Below are 24,643 nucleotides of genomic sequence, written 5' to 3' on the forward strand. Positions count from 1 at the left end.
GATAGCATGAAAATAACAAACTTGTGCTCAAACTTCAGACCACAAAGAATTTTTTAAATGAGAAACCCTAAAACAGAAATACAACTGTTTCGAGACTAGAAATGTTGAGAGGGGAACATCAAAGATAAATAAACAATTCTCATTATTTAAAATCACAATTTTTTATAAGATGAATAATTTTACAATGTAAACTTAAAAAACCTTAAAGAACTCATTTATGAACAGATTACATTAATAAATTAATTAATGCCCTCATGATGAAGCAAAAATTGCTAAACATACAACAGGTCTTGAACTTAAACTGTTCTGCAAAAAAGTGAACCTTAATAGTTCTACTTAAAATATTATTTGTTCAACAAGGACTTTGATTGAATTTAGGGATGAAATCAGTAAAAATCCAAAAAAGTTTAAAACAGAAATCCAAAAATTTTATGTGCAAAACACTTTTGAAATAATTGAAAAAATAAATGAAAGCAAGAAAAAGCATGCTGAAGGATATAATCATAGAATATTATAAATTATTTCATAAAAAATATTGATGCAGGATTTTTTTTAAAATATAAAACTGTGTAAATTTACATGAATACATATTTATATGAATATCAAAGTTGGATCTTTAGGATTTTAAATCGAGTGAATATAAATCTCGATGTGTGATTTTTAAAACAGAATAATAGAAATCCAGATATGAGATTTTTAAATCTTTTGAATATGAATAACAATATAGAATTTTAAATCAGAACAAATATCTTTCACAATGTGAAATTTTAAATTTTACGAACATGAAACACAGTACGTGATTTTAATGTGTATGAATCTGAATTGTGATGGGTAATTTTAAATCACTTAAACAGAAATCACACTGGGTAATTTGAAATCAGGTTGACATGGGTAAGAAAAACCTTAAAATGACCGTGAATATAAATCTCGATGTGTGATTTTTAAAACAGAATAATAGAAATCCAGATATGAGATTTTTAAATCTTTTGAATATGAATAACAATATAGAATTTTAAATCAGAACAAATATCTTTCACAATGTGAAATTTAAAATTTTACGAACATGAAACACAGTACGTGATTTTAATGAGTATGAATCTGAATTGTGATGGGTAATTTTAAATCACTTAAACAGAAATCACATTGGGTAATTTGAAATCAGGTTTACATGGGTAAGAAAAAACTTAAAAAAATATTCCTATTTAAAAATTCGTAATAGAGTAAATTTTTTTTAATTTTTCTTTTAATCAAATTGAAAAAGAGCATTATTCCATCAAAAAGAGGAAAAACTCACCAATATAAAAATGCTATTTCAATCAAAATTTTAGCATCTTCTGCTTTAGAAACCAGAAACAAGTTTTAACCCATTAAATTTCAAAAATAAAAAAATGCCTAGTAAATTCAAGCATAAGAATCTATCAAAAATAATAAAAACGCATAGATAGGGAAAATTTAACTAGAAACAAGTTTTAACGCAATCTATTTCAAAAATATAACGTGCCATATAAAGTAAATCATTCTAAGCATAAAAGAAATATCAAAAATAAAAATACCTAGTAGATAGTACAAACTTAAAGAATTGCAACAAAACTCTTTAGCAAATATATTTTTCATTTACCTTTAAAAGTGGAGTAGGATAAGCAACTCTTCTATGTAAATCATTTTTTTCAACTGATATTCTTCGGCTATAGACATGAGTAATCAGAAATATACTACACAGAAAGATACAACAAATATTAGAACATACTTCAGACTTTATACAATAAAATTCAAGAATAGGTAACATATTGAAATTTTTAATGAGAGAAAAAAACTTGACTTTATACTAAAAAATGTAGAAAGCTTTCACGTAAAAACTACTAGAACTTTTTAAATTGTGGACATGTAAATAAACAATTAAAGATTCTAACTTACCTCAAAATTAGAATTAAAATGCTGAAGATTAAAGTGATCAATAAAACTGGTCCAAATGAAGCAATGAAGAGAGCGATTATGAGCCACAGCCAAAAGTTTTTCCAAATCATCTAAATAATATATTATTGTAAAGATGCAGTAGGTCATTTATAATTATGTGAATATGACACAAAATTAATTTAATTTTTAAGCTAACGCACTTAAACATAAATAAATTAAATAGGATATTTTTAACTTTAACGCTCCTAGTGCATATTCAATTTAATATATTTCATGCAAATACATTTAAAAAATGTAGATAATAAGTAAATCTTCAACACAAATGTTTGAACAATAACTTCATAACTGTAATAGAGACAGTAAATATTTTCGAGCATAAAAATAATTTGTTTAAATAAATGTTTCCCTATTTGCATTATAAAATGCATTATTAATATAACAGTGAATGCATGTTGTGTGATCGATTATAAAGTGAAAAACCAATAGGCTCGTGGTTTTTAAGTATATTTTTCCAAGTTATTGACTAACACCAGATAAAGATTTAATTAATTTTGAGTTCAATATGGTGAAGAGAAACCAGAAATAAAATTAAATAAAAACTGGCATATAATAAAAAATATAAAAAGCGACAGAAAGAAATGTTGAAATAAAATAATTGACCATAAATAAAGAAAAAAACACGAAATACAATAACAAAACGCCTACCATACCGCAAAAAGGCATATTGATGAACTTTTACAGAATGCATGTCACGCTTACTATGAACATTTTCTGCAACTGATGCATAGCAAATCAAATTAGTTCAAGCAATAATAGCATGATGAATTGAAAACTGAAGTTGTTATGGTCATTAAATCTGAAAATTATAAGGAAAAACCAGACAGGAAAGCAGTGTAAAATGTAAACAAATCAGCGATCAAAAAGCAGTAGAAAAAAAGTGAAATTCCTGTTGCCAGTTCAACTAATTTATATTATAAATAAATTTTAAGACTCAATTAGACTGTAACAAAAAGAAACGCATGTGCGCTGTGCTTGTTTGGTTATTTATTTATTTTTCAATCTCAATGTATATTTCATTACATTACGTTAGAGGATACATTTCTAACGAGTAATTATCTATATCATTGGTTCTCTCCCTTCCAATTGCTTTCTAGGAAGACTGAAAAACATTTTCTTGCTATGAACTTGCCATTCAAATACTCAATTTGCTTCGATGGCAATGGAAAGTGCATAAATCACATGTAGCAGGAATGGCCGCTGAGAAAAATCCAAAGACAGGCTATTAAAATTTTGATCCTCTCTAGAGACAAGGCGATGGCACCCCCGTTTTGGTAGCAAAGAACAGATTTATGGTATTTACCAATTAATGCAATTAGATATTTGCAACTAATTAAGAAAAAATGATTATGCCTAACCGTGTAATTTAAATTAGATTTTATTGGATTCCTGAAAGCTAGCGTCATTCCTGCGATTTGAACGTGATTAGTTTTTGAATCAACAATGCGTCGATTTACCTACGTAACTTGCAAGCATCCAATTGTTTAAAGGCGCATTTCCAAAAGCTACTGTTTAGAAAGACGAGATGAGTTCTAGACTATGAGTTCTGGAAAGACGAGTCTGATCGGCTAGCTCATTTTCATAAGTAGGGATATAGCATTTCCGCTCCTTAACCCAGAAATTGCTTTTCATTCGATCATCATTGTTTTTTTTTACCCATTGGCGAAATGGGTCTTGCAAGGGTTTGGATATGATGAACAAATTTCTCTACAACAATGAATAAATCGCCAATATTTTTTAAAAAAAAAACTGCCAAAATAAATAATCCACGAATTGCCCCTTTTATGATTTCAAATTGAAACTCCGCCGTTGTATTTCAGTAATACACAAATCTACCAACACAGCAATTTTTTACTGTAATTCAAACACTCTCGAACTAATATCGGATGTTAAATTTAAATATTTTTCAATCTCTGTGTTACTTCCTGTACATTTCTCTATGTATATCTATGGATTATCATACATTCTGCGCAATATATATATATATATATATATCGCAATTTTAAGTCTAATAGTTTGTGCGGGTAGCGAAACAAAATGAAATTTTAAGTTAATGAGCACCTAAAACAGCGGTGGCGCTTACAATTTCTTTATATAGAGGGAAACTGTCTTTAAAAATTTTGTTAAAATGAGTGTTCAGCAGTAAATTCGGTGCACTTTTTATTCAGAATGAAGCGAATTTATTTGAGTGGAAACTTAATAAATTATCATATTTGCAGTGCAAACTGTTTGCTGATGCATCAATCAATGATGTATATTTACGCTTCTTAAATAAAAATTTCAGAGTTAATTAGATGTGTCGTTGTTAGATGCTCCGAGAAGAAAGTCTTCAAAATTTTATTACATAATCTGTTTTAAATTCAACTCAAACAAATATGAATGTTTTATTTTTCTGATCAGTCTTTTGTGTTCTGATTCTTCATATTTTATAGCATATTTTTCCAGTCCTAAGCTCACGTAAAACAACTCCTTTTTGAAAAATTGCAATGTTTCCCTACTGTTACTGAAGTTGACTTAAAATTCAGCGAAAACAGCTCTCGAAATCACAAATGGTACAATTGTTATTGAATACCTTTATTTTTATTAAATAAACGTTATGAAATAAAAATTTCATTAAATTGACTAAAGAGATTATTTACCTCTTAAAGAGGACGTAACTTGTAGGCTAAAATCATCGTTTATCTTAATGAGAAAGGTGTACCATTGCAACTCCAAAAATTGCAGGGAGATGTCTAAGCTGAGATCGCTTTACTTACTTGCCCACTAGAAAAAAACCATCAATGAACAATTAGTAACAGATCACAGCAAGACAGACCCACAAGAATGCGTTTCTATTGGGATCAAGAGTTGATATAGTAGTCAACAGTATTTCAACTCTATGATTGGGATTTGTATATGAATCTTTCAATAGGAATAGTGCAAATGACAATTTATTGTTTTATTCCACTCAGTGATCTCTGGCTTGGACATCCTTTAAGGCTTTTAATCAAATTTTTACCATTTGCGATTTTTAACTTTGTTTTTAATGAATTTTATATTTATCACAAAAAATTACTCTCGTATTTTTATATCTAGTTGATTTGTTAACGATAATACTGATTTCTTTAAAATCTGCAGTATAACTAAATTTCATTAGCTGTCATAAGTATTAAATGACTTAAGATAGTACTTAGTTTCTCTATCTTAATTCGATTAAGTTGTATTTGCATTGAGAATTTAAATATTTGTGATACTTTGTGTATTTTTTTAAAGCTTACTAGAAAATAAAAGGTAAACTCTATTTTAAAGTTCTTTATTTAATAAAAGTAAAATTATATTTGAGTTCCTTTCTTTTAAATACATATATATGCAATATAAATAAAATGATTCCGAAAATAATTTCTGAAACAATAATTTTGATTAAAAAAGAAATTAAGAATTCACGCTATAATGATGTATGTGTTTACTGTATGAAAATTATGATATTCAAAAGTAAGTAAAAGAAATTAAAAAAAAGGAAAAAACTGTGCAACTATATTGTCATATATTTCATTGAACAACGTGTTCTTAATTTTATATTAACACAATATTCTTTTGATAGAATATGATTATGCAACCCAAGATTATGGCTTTTTAACTATTTGAACACATCTTGTCAAATAAATATTGTTGCATATTGATGTTTAAATAAGTACTAGGAGGCTCCACCCCCTGCTCGCTTACGCTCGCCAACCCCCGAGAATTGCTACGCAATCCTATGTGGTTCACGCCGTGAACCATGGCTCGCTGCCCTCGCTCGCCAATGAACACAATGTTCTAGCACAAAGACATAGTTTATTATCATCAAAGACATAGTATTGTACTCATGTAGAAGAATTCTAGCACTGTTCTTATTGGCTTTTATTAAAAGTTAATTAGCTATTTTGATTGTACATGGTGAAAAAATTAAAGCATTAGCTAAATGAAAAACATATTAGCAAAATAAATTATCAAATATTGCAGTCACTCACCTAAATTCAACTAAATGTGTATAATAAATTAGTTAATGCTAGAAATTCTGAAAGTTTTAGAAAATTTTTTTATTATTTAAAAATATAAACTTTAAACCCTAACTTTTCCTTGTGAGATAATATCCCTCAAAAAGTCTTTCATTTTCAAGAACACAAAAATTTGTTTTATCGCCAAATGAAATATTTTTTGGTGATCAGCATTATTGAAATCAATTTCTATAATTAACATTTGTGATAAAGTACATAACATTTTAGAACAAAATAAGGATGTTTTACATACAATAAATTAAAATGCATGGCTGTTAGCATTACCCGAGAAATATCACGTGGAGGTCGCCATGCTGCATTTCTAATCGGGGAGTTTTGATTTTGGCAGTTCCCCTTGCCTATTGCCAATAGAAGTTTCAAATAAATTTTTTCCAAAAAACATTTTTTTTCTGCAAAACTCTAAGAAATTAGCACTAAGCATTTAGAATTTCTTTGAAAACACAATTATAGATTTGGCATCTTGGAGCAATTACTGAAAGGCTGTCAAATGACTTAACTCTTGACAGGCCAACATAAAGTTGTCCATGACTAAAAACTTGTTTAGTCAATACTAAACTGTTTTTCTCAAAAGTCTGACCTTGTGACTTATTTACAGTCATGGAGAAGGCCAGCCTAATAGGAAATGGTTTTCTCTTAAAAGAGAACGGCATGTTGTTATCAGAGGGGATTAGAGGTATTCTCGGAATGAAAAATGTACCTGCTTCATCATCATCAATCAGTTTAGCTTCAATTAAATTACGCTGCAAGTTTGTAACAATTAATCTAGTGCCATTACATTACATGGCATTAAATTTTATTATCATGTTTTTAGGGCATGAATCTGAATTGAACAACCTGACAATGCTCACTCTGGTTATTATTTCCGTTTTTAAAAGAGCTATATGTTGAGCCACCTGAGCTAGATTTGGCATGTGACATTTTTAGCAGCAATCATTGGTCGATTTTCTAACGTTGCCATTCGGGGAGTTGTAATGAGGCTTTTTTTGGTGCCGTGTAAGAGAAATATATATATAGATTGTATAAGTTAAATATGTTAAAGTTGAAATAGTACCCTTGGAGTACCCTACAAATCTTCTGTTTCCCTATTAATTCTATTAGTCCATGCGATGAGCAGCCACATTCTTCACTTTCGTTTGTCATAAAAAGTGGCCACAAATATTTTTAATAAAAGTATTTTTTATTAATTTTACTCAAAACTACAATGTTCTCAAGGTTAAATGTGCTCATTCCTTATAAAGTAGTAACTAAATTAAGTACTGTATTTTATTTTCTGTTTGCAGCTATATGCATGCGAAAATACATATTATGCTAAAAAAATAGTCTTTTTAAGCATTATGTTATTCATTTTCAGTATAAATAAGAGTTAATAAAACTTTTAATTTTTCTAGTATTGACTTTTTGAGAATTTTAAGTTTAATTTTAATTATCTTCGTATTCTCCCGCAATTTGTTTGTCTATGTTTTTATCGAAAATAAGTGACAAGTGCCGCTTGCGTTTAAATTTTTTTTGATAAAGAATATCGATTTGTTATAACCATCAAATTAAGCATCAAATAATTTCGCTAGGATATTTTCAGATAGCTATATTACTTGCTTGAACGATAATTTTTTTGAAATTTATACATTCTTCAAAAACAAAAATCTTAACATAAGTCAAACTTTCTCTACTAATTAACTATTATTGGACAGTCCCATTAAAATAAGCTCGCGAATGGTTTTATTAACGAGGGCGGTTCGATTAAAATCTAAAGCATTGATTGTATAGTCAAGGAAGTGAAACATCACATAAGCTGCTATGAAACCTACATTTGAAGAAAAAAAAAACATTAATAAATAAATAAAATATTTAATTGAAATCTCTATGTTTATATCATCATACAGCATTGACTTGTCATCTCCCTTGTATACATTGTATATGCTTCAATATTATTTTTTCCAACTTTTTTGAGTGAACAGTATCCTTAATATTCTTCATAAATTGGATTACTATTTTAACCAAATCATTCTTTTTTATTCGGTGTGTATTTTTTGTATTATTTAATTTATAATAAAGAAAACTAATATAAGCTTCGTAGCTTTAATTTGGTCAACTAACCATAATTAAAATAAAAAAATTTAAAAAAAAAATTGCCATCTTAGAACTTTATTTAATTTTTTTTTTTGAAGGATTATTTTTCTTTCATTATTTTTATATTTATTTATTTATAATGTATTTTTCAGTATTGTGCATCATTATTTCCAGCACAACTCTATCCTACAATTATTTCAGAAGGTAAGCAAACATGATAGACCCGGCTGCTGCTGCTTCAGCTACATCTACTGCTAACAGGGTGGAGAAGAAATTAGGAGAAAGAGAGGGCTACTCATTTTGGATCGGAACATTCTTTATTGTGAGCAATATGGCAGGCAGTGGAGTACTTGTTTTACCTAGAGCTTTAGCAGATACCGGTAACGCTTTTATATCGCTTTTCTTCCATCATTTCAAATCCTGTATAATCATCTCAAATCTTTTAAAATGTTACAATGAACAATATACAGTATGAATCAGTATAACAGTTATAAACTTAGAGGAGAGGTAGAATATGAAAAAAGAAACAAATGCGAATACATCATAAAAACAAAAATCGCATAACAACCTATGACCGGAAATGTTATCCTATATCAGTAGAGGGACTTCCTTATTATGCAGTATGACAGTTATAATCTACTTAACAGTTATAATTTTGTTAACAGTTATAATCTAAACTTAGAAGGGAGGTAGGGCACATAAAAAAGAACAAAAGTTGAACATCAACCTATGACAGGAAATGTCATCACGCAGCGCTAGGGGCTCTTCCTTATAATATATAGGCCGTTTTTGCTCATTTTTACCCGCATTCGTCTAAATTGTTTAAATTTTTTTAAAAATTCTATTGATAAATGATAAATGTTAAATATTGTGTTCAAGAGTAGCTCTAAAAATTGCCGTTTTTATGTATTATTCAATTTTGTGAACTAATTGGCGAACTTAGCACTTTAGTTGCCAAGTCAATAAATTCGAAATATCTTGTAAATAAAAAAACAAAATCTGGACTTTTTAAAGAACGTTTTTTTTAAAGTAATTAATTAAAAAATTAAATTAAAATAATTTAGATTAAGAAAAAGTTCTCTCTCTTCAAATGTGATTGAATAGTCTGTTCATAATAGGGCAGCAAATTTAGCGGTGCACTATGACATTTTTGGTCTGGGGTGGCTATATGATTTTTAATCCTTATGATGTACCATACCTTCTTTACGTTTTCAACCTCTGAATTGATAACCTTATTGTATAAGATGTTTATTAATTACCAGCAATTTTTAGAATGTCAAAAATGAAGTAAAAACAAACATATGCACATAAGGAATCACAAACTATTATTCCAGAAATGGAAGAATAAAAATGATATCGTAATATGTTAATTAATAGAGAGGCAGGCAGGAGTAGAGAAAAATAGTTTGTTTGCCTGATGAAACTTCGAGGTATCTTAGAATGAAATATTAATTATTCCAGGTTTTCTCTGGTGAACAAACAGATCTTGTTGTTCTTAGTTCTGCCTGCTTAGCATTTTGTCAGATTTCGATACTGTTTTTGTTTTTTCCTAGCTTAAATATTAATTTGTGACCCCTAATGTATATACACATTTTTTTGACTTAAATTTTAACAAGATTGCTAAAAAAAATTATATTAAAAGCAATTATCAATAAACATCCTATAGATAATTTTTTTTCTTCAATTTCGTTTATTAAAAAAAATTCAAATCACTTTACATTGTTGTATTTACATATATTCGCCTACATATAAGGTAGATAATGCATACGTTTAAAAATCATTTTATAGGTTGGGGTGGAATAGTGTTTATAATATTGTGCTGCTCAGCTTCATTGTATGCTGGATTATGTTTAGCTCGTTGTTGGAACATTCTTGAAGAAAGATATGTCGAATTCAGAAATGTTAGACACAGGAAGCCATATCCAGCCATTGCTGAAAAAGCATATGGAGTACACATGAGGTAAATATACTCATAAGAAAAATAATAAAACTCTTTTCCTATAAATGTCAAAACTGTGAAAATTATGGTAAGAGAAATGTTTTATTAATTCCCGAATTGTGGCTCAAAAACCATTAATAAACGTATATTATTTTACTTCCTAACTTATTTTTAACTGATTTCAAACTGTCTAATTCCAGAATAATTTAATAAAATTATGAAAAACGAAATTATTATAAGTTTGTTTTTTATGTTTTGCTTGAAATAATATTATGAATATGGAAATTTCTTTGTTTCGTATTTTTGTAGGTATTAAGTGATTTATATAAAAATGCGAGTTCGAATTCCAAAGTAACCTTAGATGTACAGTATGTAAAATAAAAAAAGTCAGCACCTTGAGTAACCTTTTATCTGATGATCAGATTTTTGCTGAAAACCTACTTTCTCGGAATAAAAATGATTTTTCTTGTCGGACGCGGATTCTTGATTGTCATAACATTGATGTCAACCACAATCTGAGAGATAAGGTCTCACTAGTTAAAATAGAAGAGCAGTCAAATGCTTGGATCCCTTAATTTTAATTTAACGTTTTACGTATTTCGTTGTAATCCGAGAGAATTCGAAGCAGATTTTTCTTGCAGGTTTTTCTGCACTTAATGATGAAACTCATTCAACAAAAGTTAATTTCATGTAAAAAATTTTTTTTAATAATTATTTATTATTTGTTTTATTAAATTATTTGATAACGGTAAAAAATGTTTTGAATTGTTAGGTAAACGTGGAGGCTCCCCTCACGAGCCAACAAGTTGCTTCTCATTCATCTCCATTTTTTTTGTTCTTAAAAATCGGTAAGAGAAAGATAGTTATGTTTATAAAATATATAATTATTATATTTTTTATGTAAGCACATTTTGTTAATATGTTAGTCAATTCATAAGGGATATATGAATTGACACTTAGGGATGTGTGACACAATAAGAAGAAATAAATTCGAAGTAATTTTAAATGTTAACAATATATAATAACCTTATATCATACAGCAGATCGAGTTGGAAACATTTTTCAATTTGTTTTCAGTCTTTAATTTTAAAATATATCATTTTTAACTATGTTTATCTGGTATCCTCTTATCTTTCACTTTCTTATTTTTTAAATCTTCATTCACTTTTTAGTGATATTTCGCATTGAATCAAGTGCGAGTTTATAAAACACGAGATCGCTATAAATATCATTTTTTTTTTAAAAAAATGAATATGTAGTTGCAATTTGAAACAATAAAAGTGAAAGAAAAGTCCCGAAAAAAAGCTCACAATTGCAATAATTTTCCAATAAAATGGAATTTAAAACAAATTCTCGCTTTAAGTTCATAAATGAAAATAGCCCTTAAACACGTCAAATTTCAACTCTGTAACTGCATTTCTACTGACTGTAGAGCTGTTCACAAGTTATTATTATATTTAAAATTTAACATTTAATATTTTGCTAAAAAAACTTATTATCGAATTTAAATTTTTTTGTTCCATTGTTTTTCTCATACATTTTTAAGACGACTTCGTAATTTCAAATTTATACGTTTTATAGTTTCTGCACAACCAAACAAAATGTTACGATAATTTCAAAAAAAGTGAAAAAAATCAGAAAGAAAGCATTTAAAATTGCAATAACTTTAAAACAAATTAGAATTAAAAGAAAAAGATCGTGTTAAGTTCATAAACAAATATTGCAGCAAGTCAAATTATTTTAATTGCATTTCTGAGAACTGCAGACTGGGACTCTTTGTTTTTTTTGCTGAAAGTCTAACATTTAATAATTCTCGAAGTACTTATCGAGTGTTAATTTTTTATGCCATTGTACTTTCTGTATATTTTCCTATTTTCCTGCGACTTTGTGTTTTCAAGTACTTAAGTCTTACAGTTTTTGTGCAGCAAAACAAATTGTAACATTCAAAACAACTGGAGTGGGACTTACAATTTTTTGATATAGAGAGATTTTAAAGTATGTAATTTTAAATGAGGAACTATGAAATTTAATTGAAATTTTAAAAATTATTGACGGGAAAACAAATTTTTTTAACGTAAATTTTAAAATTCAATAAATTTTTTAAAATTTACCTAGTTCCTACAAATTTTATATTATTCTATTTCAAATTTAATACTTTAAAATGAGGCAAAGATTTGTATACCTTGCAATTCAAAAATTTTTACATCATCAAATAAAATAATAAAAGTAATAGACAATTTTTTATTATGATTTATCTATGGACAAATGAATTTTATAATTGTGTAACAAAAACTGTGAATTCGCTTAAAAAATCATCTAGTTATACCGAAATACACAAGTCTTAAAATAAACGTTAAGCATTCGACATTCAACACTCCAAAAATTTGACCGCACTTCCACCTATTGATTCCAATTGGGACTATATTTCCTAGAATTGCGGTTAATCCGCGTATTTTGAGTGTCAATAATTCAAATCAGTCAACAGAAAAAAGTTTGTTTATTCAGAGAAAATATGTTTTTGACTCAGATTTTCGTTAACTAATGCACGCCCTAATTAATTATCATATTTCAGATGGTGCCTTTTAAGTCTTAAAGTTTAGAGTTATAGTACAAAAAAATCCGATCCACAAGGGGTAGACACGGTATAACTTTATGCTCTTTTTATTTATTCAAAGCTACCTGCTTTTCTATTTATTTTATAAAATGGGTTTATGAGACGTTCTTTGTAATAAACACACACAAGCTCGTATAGTTCTGTAAATAAATGTAATGCGAAAATAAGAATGTAAACAGAATTTTTCTCTCAATTTCTCTTAAATAGAAATTCAGTTCAACTGAATAATTAATTCGTTACGTTCCAGAAGCTTACAATGCAGCTTTGTGTTGTAAACCCAAATAACTTCACGCAAACCGAACTTAAAAAGAAATTTGAAAAGAATAATAAATGTAATGCGAAAATAAGAATGTAAAAAGAATTTTTCTCTCAATTTCTCTTAAATAGAAATTCAGTTCAACTGAATAATTAATTTGTTACGTTCCAGAAGCTTACAATGCAGCTTTGTGTTGTAAACCCAAATAACTTCACGCAAACCGAACTTAAAGAGAAATTTGAAAAGAATAATAAATGTAATGCGAAAATAAGAATGTAAAAAGAATTTTTCTCTCAATTTCTCTTAAATAGAAATTCAGTTCAACTGAATAATTAATTCGTTACGTTCCAGAAGCTTACAATGCAGCTTTGTGTTGTAAACCCAAATAACTTCACGCAAACCGAACTTAAAGAGAAATTTGAAAAGAATAATAAATGTAATGCGAAAATAAGAATGTAAAAAGAATTTTTCTCTCAATTTCTCTTAAATAGAAATTCAGTTCAACTGAATAATTAATTTGTTACGTTCCAGAAGCTTACAATGCAGCTTTGTGTTGTAAACCCAAATAACTTCACGCAAACCGAACTTAAAGAGAAATTTGAAAAGAATAATAAATGTAATGCGAAAATAAGAATGTAAAAAGAATTTTTCTCTCAATTTCTCTTAAATAGAAATTCAGTTCAACTGAATAATTAATTCGTTACGTTCCAGAAGCTTACAATGCAGCTTTGTGTTGTAAACCCAAATAACTTCACGCAAACCGAACTTAAAGAGAAATTTGAAAAGAATAATAAATGTAATGCGAAAATAAGAATGTAAAAAGAATTTTTCTCTCAATTTCTCTTAAATAGAAATTCAGTTCAACTGAATAATTAATTTGTTACGTTCCAGAAGCTTACAATGCAGCTTTGTGTTGTAAACCCAAATAACTTCACGCAAACCGAACTTAAAGAGAAATTTGAAAAGAATAATAAATGTAATGCGAAAATAAGAATGTAAAAAGAATTTTTCTCTCAATTTCTCTTAAATAGAAATTCAGTTCAACTGAATAATTAATTCGTTACGTTCCAGAAGCTTACAATGCAGCTTTGTGTTGTAAACCCAAATAACTTCACGCAAACCGAACTTAAAGAGAAATTTGAAAAGAATAATAAATGTAATGCGAAAATAAGAATGTAAAAAGAATTTTTCTCTCAATTTCTCTTAAATAGAAATTCAGTTCAACTGAATAATTAATTTGTTACGTTCCAGAAGCTTACAATGCAGCTTTGTGTTGTAAACCCAAATAACTTCACGCAAACCGAACTTAAAGAGAAATTTGAAAAGAATAATAAATGTAATGCGAAAATAAGAATGTAAAAAGAATTTTTCTCTCAATTTCTCTTAAATAGAAATTCAGTTCAACTGAATAATTAATTCGTTACGTTCCAGAAGCTTACAATGCAGCTTTGTGTTGTAAACCCAAATAACTTCACGCAAACCGAACTTAAAGAGAAATTTGAAAAGAATTATAAATGTAATGCGAAAATAAGAATGTAAAAAGAATTTTTCTCTCAATTTCTCTTAAATAGAAATTCAGTTCAACTGAATAATTAATTTGTTACGTTCCAGAAGCTTACAATGCAGCTTTGTGTTTTAAACCCAAATAACTTCACGCAAACCGAACTTAAAGAGAAATTTGAAAAGAATAATAAATGTAATGCGAAAATAAGAATGTAAAAAGAATTTTTCTCTCAATTTCTCTTAAATAGAAATTCAGTTCAACTGAATAATTAATTTGTTACGTTCCAGAAGCTTACAATGCAGCTTTTTGTTGTAAACCCAAATAACTTCACGCAAACCGAACTTAAAGAGAAATTTGAAAAGAATAATAAATGTAATGCGAAAATAAGAATGTAAAAAGAATTTTTCTCTCAATTTCTCTTAAATAGAAATTCAGTTCAACTGAATAATTAATTTGTTACGTTCCAGAAGCTTACAATGCAGCTTTGTGTTGTAAACCCAAATAACTTCACGCAAACCGAACTTAAAGAGAAATTTGAAAAGAATAATAAATGTAATGCGAAAATAAGAATGAAAAAAGAATTTTTCTCTCAATTTCTCTTAAATAGAAATTCAGTTCAACTGAATAATTAATTCGTTACGTTCCAGAAGCTTACAATGCAGCTTTGTGTTTTAAACCCAAATAACTTCACGCAAACCGAACTTAAAGAGAAATTTGAAAAGAATAATAAATGTAATGCGAAAATAAGAATGTAAAAAGAATTTTTCTCTCAATTTCTCTTAAATAGAAATTCAGTTCAACTGAATAATTAATTTGTTACGTTCCAGAAGCTTACAATGCAGCTTTGTGTTTTAAACCCAAATAACTTCACGCAAACCGAACTTAAAGAGAAATTTGAAAAGAATAATAAATGTAATGCGAAAATAAGAATGTAAAAAGAATTTTTCTCTCAATTTCTCTTAAATAGAAATTCAGTTCAACTGAATAATTAATTTGTTACGTTCCAGAAGCTTACAATGCAGCTTTGTGTTGTAAACCCAAATAACTTCACGCAAACCGAACTTAAAGAGAAATTTGAAAAGAATAATAAATGTAATGCGAAAATAAGAATGTAAAAAGAATTTTTCTCTCAATTTCTCTTAAATAGAAATTCAGTTCAACTGAATAATTAATTTGTTACGTTCCAGAAGCTTACAATGCAGCTTTGTGTTGTAAACCCAAATAACTTCACGCAAACCGAACTTAAAGAGAAATTTGAAAAGAATAATAAATGTAATGCGAAAATAAGAATGTAAAAAGAATTTTTCTCTCAATTTCTCTTAAATAGAAATTCAGTTCAACTGAATAATTAATTCGTTACGTTCCAGAAGCTTACAATGCAGCTTTGTGTTGTAAACCCAAATAACTTCACGCAAACCGAACTTAAAGAGAAATTTGAAAAGAATAATAAATGTAATGCGAAAATAAGAATGTAAAAAGAATTTTTCTCTCAATTTCTCTTAAATAGAAATTCAGTTCAACTGAATAATTAATTTGTTACGTTCCAGAAGCTTACAATGCAGCTTTGTGTTGTAAACCCAAATAACTTCACGCAAACCGAACTTAAAGAGAAATTTGAAAAGAATAATAAATGTAATGCGAAAATAAGAATGTAAAAAGAATTTTTCTCTCAATTTCTCTTAAATAGAAATTCAGTTCAACTGAATAATTAATTCGTTACGTTCCAGAAGCTTACAATGCAGCTTTGTGTTTTAAACCCAAATAACTTCACGCAAACTGAACTTAAAAAGAAATTTGAAAAGAATCTATTCAGTTTAATGATAGTGAAACTGCTAGAAAAAATTGAAGTCATTTTGTATTTTTTTAGTATCTCTTTGCCACGGCTGGAAAATATTAAGAGTATTTTTTTTTTAAATTTTAAAACACATGGAACCCTTTAAAATAATATTCAGTTCGAAAATAATTTAAAAGAAGTTCCTTACAATGGTCATTTTCAAACAAAGCTCTTCTCGAAACTGGATGAATGAGGTTTGATTCGTAGAATTTTCATTCGTATTTCTAGTTGAAAAAGTCTAAATCATACTTTTTAGTTAAATGCATAGCTTTTATTCAACAAAATAAATGCTTTCTCTTCCAGGAACTTCTTGTCTGTTGTTTTGGAGATCAATTTTTTAGGTATTTCAATAGTGTATCTGTTACTTCCAGCCGAAATGATAGCCAAATTGATTCCATCATCATGGGGAATACCTTTCTGTTATTGGATTCTTATTTTAGCAGCCGTAATATGTCCCATGATGTGGTTTGGGACACCAAAAGATTTCTGGTATAATAATATCGTATAAGCCTTTCACACTTGTTTTCGACGTTAAATATTACTAAGCGTGATTACCATTAATAAAAATTAGTACTTATGTAATGTTTTGAATAATCGGTCCTTCATTCTTCATGAAAAAGTTAAAATTCCTCTCCTTTTTCGATATTAATAAAATACCGTTAAAAAGTATATAATATTGCTTTCGATCTACAGAATAAATTATAAAATACTTAAATTTATAATGTTCTTAAAACATCTCAGCAATTCTGCATTCTTTTATTCGAAGTGAGTAAAATTTTCTATGTTGCCATGCTCATATATTTAATGGTAAGCAATAAATCGCCAAACTTTCATTGGATGAGGTTAAAATAATTGTAATAATTGGTATTTATAGTATTCTGGTAATAGGTATCTAATATAATATTGGTAGCTAAAATAGGTGTTGAAATAATAGGTACTTAATATACTAAGATTAGAAGCTTATAAAGGTATTGTAGTAATAGGTTTTTTACCACAGCTTGAAATTAATAAATACCGAAAAATATCAGTTCTATAGATCTAGCTCATTTTATATTTTATTTTAAAACCGGTATTAAACAGCCTACCCAATTCTGAGTTTATAACTATCAATATTCAACTCCTTAGCTTTGTAGTATGTAAACCCAGCCCCAGAAGACAAGGGAATTCATGAACCAAGTATTAGGGCATACTGGATTTCGCGCAGAACATTTTACTGGAACTAACCCGCATTTGCGTAACATGGAAAAAATCATTCACGGTTTTCCTGATGGCAAGGAGATTTAAACCCAAGATCGGTCATACACTGAGGATATTTTATGTCAGCACTGTGTACTAGTGTGAGTCGGGAGAAGAATTCGTGTTAACCAAATCTGGTTTGAATCTGGATCATCTCATTGGAAGACGAAAAGCTTTTTAAGATGAATCACCACCAATTCATATACGTCAAAAGTGTGAATAAGCAGGTTCTAGCCTATTCACACTTTTGACGTATATGAATGATAGCTCATGATGATCACATCGTGTCAAGCATTGAGACAAACCAGCTCTCGTGGAGAACTTTTTAATGGAAGTAGCCCGTGGTTGCGCTGTATGCAGGGAGAAACTATGAAAATCTTCCATGGTTAGCCTGACGGTAATGGGATTCTACCAATTGATCCGTTTGTTACTAAATATATTTTACGTAAGCACTGCGGTCAGTGCGAGACAAGAGCAAAATTCGTATCAACCTGCCCCCGCTGGGATACGAACCTGGATTACCTCATTGGGAGACGAACGCTCTATCCCCTGAACCAGTGCAGCTCAAGTTTCAATTTATTTACATTTTTGACGCATATGAATGATACTTAATATGACTTGGTGTAAATTTATAGGTGGATGATGGGAGTGAGAAGGCTGAGTTAAATGAAATTGTCGATTGCTTCCCAAAAGTCCCATCTCCTTAAAAAAAAAGTACTTGAATGGTAATGGTAGGAACAAAATATAACTTTGATATAAATCAGCAAGTGAAAAATGTAATCAACACAACAAAAAACAGAAAAAAATGCAATTTTTCAAATGCAAGTGTTAACAGCTACAAAATGACATTCATAAATCATGGTACTTCAAAACCGTATCGTATAATAATATCAGGTTAGACTATTTTCATTTTTTATGACAGATTAACTTTAGTTCCTTATGATATGTTTAGGAAAAAACTTTCTTTCTTTAGGATAGCTGCTGTTTTGGCCCTTGTCACTATCATCGGATCTATCATTATGCTGCTTGTAGCTATTGCAAAACATGCCTCATCGACTAGTTTGAAAGTAACCCACAAAAATCCTACTTTTCTATCTTTTTTTTTGTCTATGGGATCAATATTCTTCTCATTTGGTGGGGCAGCTAGTTTTCCGACTTTTCAAAATGATATGAAGAACAAAGATGCATTTCCGAGGGCTGTCATAACAGGCTTTGCTAGTACGTATATACCATATTTTCATATTTACGTATATTCTTTCTTATTACGAAAATGGAGACGAGAGTAGAATTTTAAAATACAGGATTCTGCAAAATTATTAAATTTCGCTGATCTTAGTGGGTAAAGATGCTAAGTGACAGCCTTTAAGTGATTTTGGAATGGGAGAGGGTTCTAAGTCTTGTCGGCAACAACCTAAGAAAGCATCTCTTTTCCGGCATTTAAAAAGGCCCAGAGTTCAAACAATAAGACGTGAACAATTTGATTGGTTACGCTTTACCAATGCGAAACTTTTGAACAAAAAGGAAAAGCTAGGCATGATCTTTATTTTCTCAAGTATTTTAAAAGATATAAAAATAAATCATTGCATTTTGCAGTTAATTTGCATTAAGTCACTAAAAGGCTTTTTCTCTACTCACTCGAATTGCTATCAGCAATCAACTAATGCACACGATGCATTATTTAAGGCAAAATATAGAAGTTAAGCCAAGGTTGAACTGAATCAGTAACTTCACTGTTACGTATTAGATTGTCTCATTATATTCAAGTAGGCAGATTACGTATGTGCTAAATATACAGTAAAAACTACGCTCTTCACAAAATTAAAATATCAATTAGCATATGGTTTGTTTTTGACGGCAAGATAATTAAAAGTGCTTTTCAGTGTCAAAATTTTATATGCATTGTAACTTAAGCAATTGGTTATATTGGTAGTTTCCTCTAGATTAACTGTTCTTCTGTGTATCGGGCAGTGGATCAAAAGGTACCGGGTCACTCAAGAGTCATTAAATTATATCCATTTTATTTACTGTGGTGTATTCTCTCGGGTTTGCGCGACTTTCAATGTACGAGAGTCTTACAGGGAACTGAAAGTCGTCACCAAAAGCCTCACAAATACGGCGCAAGTAGCTGCGTTTTATTTCGAAGGCATATTAACAATATTTATTAGAAGGCATGTTTATTAGAAGGTAGATATAAAAATCAAATTATTAAATCAAAGCGATCTTAAATATAAACAATCAGAGTTCACCAATTTCAGTTGGCTGCGGCGAAATTATGAAACGTTGACCGGTCTGTGGCAATAAAAAGTTTGGGGACACCACTAGATCACTGGTGTTGAGGTGTTACAATACATTAAATTTAGTTGAGCAAGTCTGCGTATACAGGCCGTTACAATGAAGTTCAGTTTTGAATAAGCATCACCATATGTTTGAATAAGCATCATCATATAAGCATCATCAACTAATTCTTAACAAAATGATATGTTCAAGCTGATGTCAGCTTGAACATCTCATTTGGTTAAGAATTAGTTTGCAACTAATTTATTAAGAAATTTTCTCCTGTTTTATGATACAAAATTATTTATTATTTTGAAATTTTAAAGTAAAAAAATTAATTGTCAATATTTTTCTAAACACATTTTTTTAGTCGTTTTCTTGATGTACATTCCGATAACAATATTTGGCTATCATGTGTATGGGGATACTGTACATATGGATATTACAGATTCTACACCACCCTCTGTATACAGAACCATAGTATTATTTTTCATGTCCTTTCGTTCTCTCTTTGTTTTCTTAATGGTAATCAACGCTACAAGTCAAGAATTTGAAGACATCTTAAATGTTCCCGATAGTGAGTCAACGTATTTACTTCTCATGTTACATTTACGACTGAATTTTTGAAGTTTTGAAAAATTTTAGATTATATTAAACTAAAATGCCCTAGTCCCTACTCGCTGCGTTCATTAACCCATGAAAATTTTTGCAAATCTTTTCACATGGCTTCCTAAGCCGATTTAATTTCGCTTACTCATTGGATACTAGACGATTTTAATCTAAGTATAATGCAGTAGTTTAACTAGGTATTATGCTCATTTTGCGGTTTCTCTACTCAAAATTAAGTTCTAAAATGTTAATAAAGCTGCAAATGTTCTAAAATGCAAAATTACCTTATGTGACACAGATATCCTCTGAAATCTTTGCTTAACATTTATTTTATTCAATTTACATACCTACATTCGAATGCTACTTTGAATACACAACCTACATTAGAATACTACATTAAAATATTGATATACCTACGTTTGAATACTACTACATTGAAAATATATTTATGACGAATTATTTATAGAATTTCCAAATATTTAAAATTCTAAATTACAAGTCAAAACAGTTTGAAATCATTTATTTCAGAAATATTATAAATTTTAAAATCCATAAAAACCAATGAAAAAGATGAAAAAAAAGGAATAAAAAAAAACATATAAATAAAGTAGGTGAAAAAGGAAGTAGTATTCCAAGGTTGAGAGAAAAAAGTAGATTGCGATAAATAACATACTTCTCTATAAGTAATATATAGATTTTTTTTTATCCCGTTTAGCTTTATTCCTTGAAACACCGCTATCTCAATCTGCGTGAATTATTAAGCATCATCAAAACTAAAATATGTATCTAAAATAATAGGTAGCTTACGTAAATTAAGAAACACGATTCAAGTAAAAATACAGTACAATTTCTTTGCTTAAATGAAAAGTATATTTTTTACACTTCCTCTCGGCCCAGCTTATAGCTCAGTCTCTTACAGCTCTTCGTTGCTAACGTGAGAAAGGATATTTTATTGTTTTTGTGGCCGCATACATACGCGATCATTATAGTTTTATAGAACAAAGGCTAAAGTTTACAGGAAATTAATAACCTATTCTTAAGATAGCACGTATAAGGTTAATTTATCTTCAGAAAACACATTAAAGCTTTTTCTTCCCCCGAAAACTTAGACAAGAAGTGTATATAACTTCGAAAATATGAACTTAGAACTTAACCTGCACCCTAATATTTTTGTATTAGTTTTTATTACTGTAAGAATTATTAGATTTGAATTTACTTACGAGATATTTGTCGATAATGTTATTCGCTAAAATCTAATTATAAACTTCATACATTTGAGTTTCCTTTTTTTTTACAGAATTTGGTTGGCAAAGAGTTCTGGTTAGAGTCACAATACTCCTTTTTGTCCTATTCGTAGCCCTGTCTATTCCCCGCTTTGGTAAAATACTTAATTTAGTGGGTGCATCAGCTATCGTATTATGCTCCACAGTGCTTCCTTGTTTATTTTATTACAAATTGTGCTCAGATGTTCTTCCTACTTGGCCCGACAGGTAACAGCTTTTTAATGCTTAATAATAATTTTAAGGGTAAATGCTTGATTTTTACGGTCAATGTTAGTGGAATTTTGCAATGACCAGTATGAATGATTCATCAAAAGCTGCTCTTTTCAGTAAAGTAATGATGACTCGATATTATTCTGAACTTGATAATATTCTTTTTAAAATTATATATCATCATTCGGATTTTTAATACCTGAGCCAAAATCTTCTTTTAACGGGACCTAACTATAACAACTGTATGCTTATAGCAATAAAAGCTTAAATAATTGACAGTGAAAGCATGCATCACATACCCATCTGATTAGTTTTCTGAAACCTTAACATATCGATAATGTGTTGTTCGGATGGGCATTAATCCTTTAAAATATCATTTTGCCTTTAAAATGACCATTTTCCCTCTTGATCTAATTGTATATGTGCATTTATAAATATTGCGTATGTAAATTGTAATATATATGTGCTGTGCTTACATCGTTTTAAGCTTATTATTAATGCAAAATGATCGGAATCTACTCTGAATCGGAGGTCCAACCTCCACCCTAGAAAGTGGCTTGCTACAAATGTGCATCTGGTGTTGCCTGTGGTATCAAATCATTCTGAATTGAAAAAAGAGAGAAAAGAAAACTCGGGTAGTCCATATTCTCACAAACTTGTCGAATTGCCGCGTGGTAATCCCTTTTTAGAAGGTGATTGAAGGTGATAGATTGGGGGTGATTGAACCTCTTATAAAAATGTCCTAGTTCTTATAATGCGTTCTCCAATTTTGCTTTATCCAGGAGAGATCTCGTTGTTTTCTGATGAATTGTAAATGGGAAACTTTCAAAGGAATTGCAATTGTTCAGCTGAATTAAGATATTTTTCAGCTGAATTACATTAAGAACTTACATTAAGAAATTTGTAAGCTGAAGACTTTCTCCAGGTTTACTAATTTGTCTTTTCATCTTTAAACATTTTCTACGATTGAGAATGAGTTATTTTGTGAAACAGAAAGTCCTTAGGTAACAAATTTAGAATTGTTTGGTCATTCAGAAAGTCGTGGAGATGGAAAGAGGACATCTAGTGCTGTTTTTTTAAAGTTATCTAGCAGTTTGCTGATTTAGTACCTGTATTGTAATAATAGTTGGTTTAATATTAGTCGAAACAGTAAAAGTAACGAAGGGCACCGGTGGGTCTTGAGGGGAAGAATCATGAACATCCTCAATCCTCATGGATAATGGATAGCGATTGCCAGAGTTAGCAGCTCTCGTTTTGTTCTTTTTAGGCTTACTAGCAGGTTCATTTTCTGAGCAAACAATCGATTGATTTTGACCAGATTTATGCTGATAGTTCCGTAAATTAGCATAATTGTGGATGAATCGATTAAACCACGAAAGGAAGATCATAAATTTTTTCATATTTACGAATATTCAAGTTCAAGCTCTAAAGTAGTTGGAATTAGGAGCAGATTCTGGCGATTCAGTGCCGTTGACCAACGTGCACTACTGTGAATACATTTAGCAATTTTTCCACTGCGACATCACTTGAGTTGAGGTATGATCAGAGTAATAAAATCATAATAAGCTTATCGAACGAAATCATTTCTTAAAACTTATTATTATTAATGAGGGAAACTTTCTCAGAACATCTGATTCCATAACGTGATTTATACAGAAAAGAGATTATCTCAAGTTTATTAATTGCTCTGAAGATGAGTATTTTAGTTCTCAGAAATTATTTTTGGTCTGCATATTAACAGTACCTTCGTTTCTCACCCTTTTCTCGAGCTTGTTAATCAAGCTTCACTTAACCCATCCTTTTCGTTACGCTCGTATCTGGTTAATTAGCTCACAATCACAAAAAAGATTTGTTAGGTGCAATTCCTTCATCCAAAATATTTTTTGAATTGTCAGTACTTTGATTTTTCACATGTTTAACATTTATAATATGTCAGTCTATTTATGCCGTTTCCTCCATAAGTTTTAAATTATCATTTTGTTTTTATTTTGAATCGAATTGGAAAAGAGTTTAACACGATCTTTTGAGGATTCTACATCATTAAATCAAAGCCTGCTTCACAATGTTAGGCATATCAAGCTTTGGTGATAGATAACTATATGGTCTGGTATTGCCGTTTTAATTATCAATATGTAATAAATTAAATTTTCTACTTATTATAAATACACATCGTAGAAAAAATTTAAATTCTACTTATTTTTACTAAACATCTAATTAAAAATAGTGAGTACTGTTTATTAGTAATGTTTGTCCTTATCCTCATAGATCGCTTCCCACTTATAAGAAAATAATTCTAATCATTATTGGTGCCAGTGGAATTCTAGGTGGTGCCATCGCTACATATTCCTCATTCCTAGACATTGTGAGACTCGAAGAGTTTCATCCACCATGCTATTTAAATATGAAAGGTAACTCAACATCTCCTAACGCGTCTATTGATGCATTGAGTTTGGAACATTATTTCTAGAATGTTCGCAAAAATTTCCCACTGTATATTAAAAATTGGTTTTTATGCAATGTGAAAAGTGTTTATTTTACAGAGATCAACACTGACAAATATGTAACCTGATGTATTACGAAGTATAAAGTAATATTATTGCTACTAATTTATATCAGACACTATTTTTGCCCCAGATTTAACAAGCGAATTTTATGCTGGGTGTTACGAAATTTGATCAACAAAATACGAAGAGTGACGAAAGGCAACAAGAGAGTGAAAACTGACCATAGATCATAGGGTCGAAACCCGTATTGAGAATATGAAGGGGAAAAAAAAATCCCTGCGGGTTTTGAAGTCAAGCTGTAAAAC

The 24,643-nt window shown here is 29.4% G+C and overlaps 2 protein-coding genes across 5 annotated transcripts in view; one reads left to right on the forward strand and one right to left on the reverse strand.

Annotated features, from left to right (window-relative positions):
* LOC107457469 (sorting nexin-13) overlaps positions 1 to 2,873 on the reverse strand; it is a 40,952-nt gene extending 38,079 nt beyond the window's left edge. Inside the window, exons 1-3 of one of the 4 annotated variants that reach the window (XM_043045160.3) lie at positions 2,625 to 2,873; positions 1,915 to 2,024; positions 1,619 to 1,712 (exon numbers count right to left, since the gene is read on the reverse strand). In XM_043045160.3, the coding sequence (XP_042901094.2) occupies positions 1,619 to 1,712; positions 1,915 to 2,024 (204 nt within the window). In that variant the 5' untranslated portion in view covers positions 2,625 to 2,873. Of the gene's footprint in view, positions 1 to 1,618; positions 1,713 to 1,914; positions 2,025 to 2,619 lie in introns of all 4 variants that reach the window. The other 3 variants (XM_043045162.3, XM_043045158.3, XM_043045161.3) reach the window with 3 other exon arrangements.
* Positions 2,874 to 5,200: 2,327 nt separating this feature from the next.
* Positions 5,201 to 24,424, forward strand: LOC107437763 (uncharacterized). Its single transcript, XM_043045164.3, has 8 exons — positions 5,201 to 5,241; positions 8,228 to 8,455; positions 9,864 to 10,035; positions 16,526 to 16,711; positions 18,432 to 18,676; positions 20,103 to 20,309; positions 21,639 to 21,831; positions 24,100 to 24,424. Exons 2-8 carry the CDS (start codon positions 8,290 to 8,292, stop codon positions 24,299 to 24,301), a joined length of 1,371 nt encoding a protein of 456 aa, XP_042901098.3. The 5' UTR covers positions 5,201 to 5,241; positions 8,228 to 8,289; the 3' UTR covers positions 24,302 to 24,424.
* The last annotated feature ends 219 nt before the right edge of the window (positions 24,425 to 24,643 follow it).

Source organism: Parasteatoda tepidariorum, chromosome 2 (genome assembly GCF_982258835.1).
Source record: "Parasteatoda tepidariorum strain Cologne lab strain chromosome 2, Ptep-v5.0, whole genome shotgun sequence".
NCBI classification, from domain to species: Eukaryota; Metazoa; Arthropoda; class Arachnida; order Araneae; family Theridiidae; genus Parasteatoda; species Parasteatoda tepidariorum.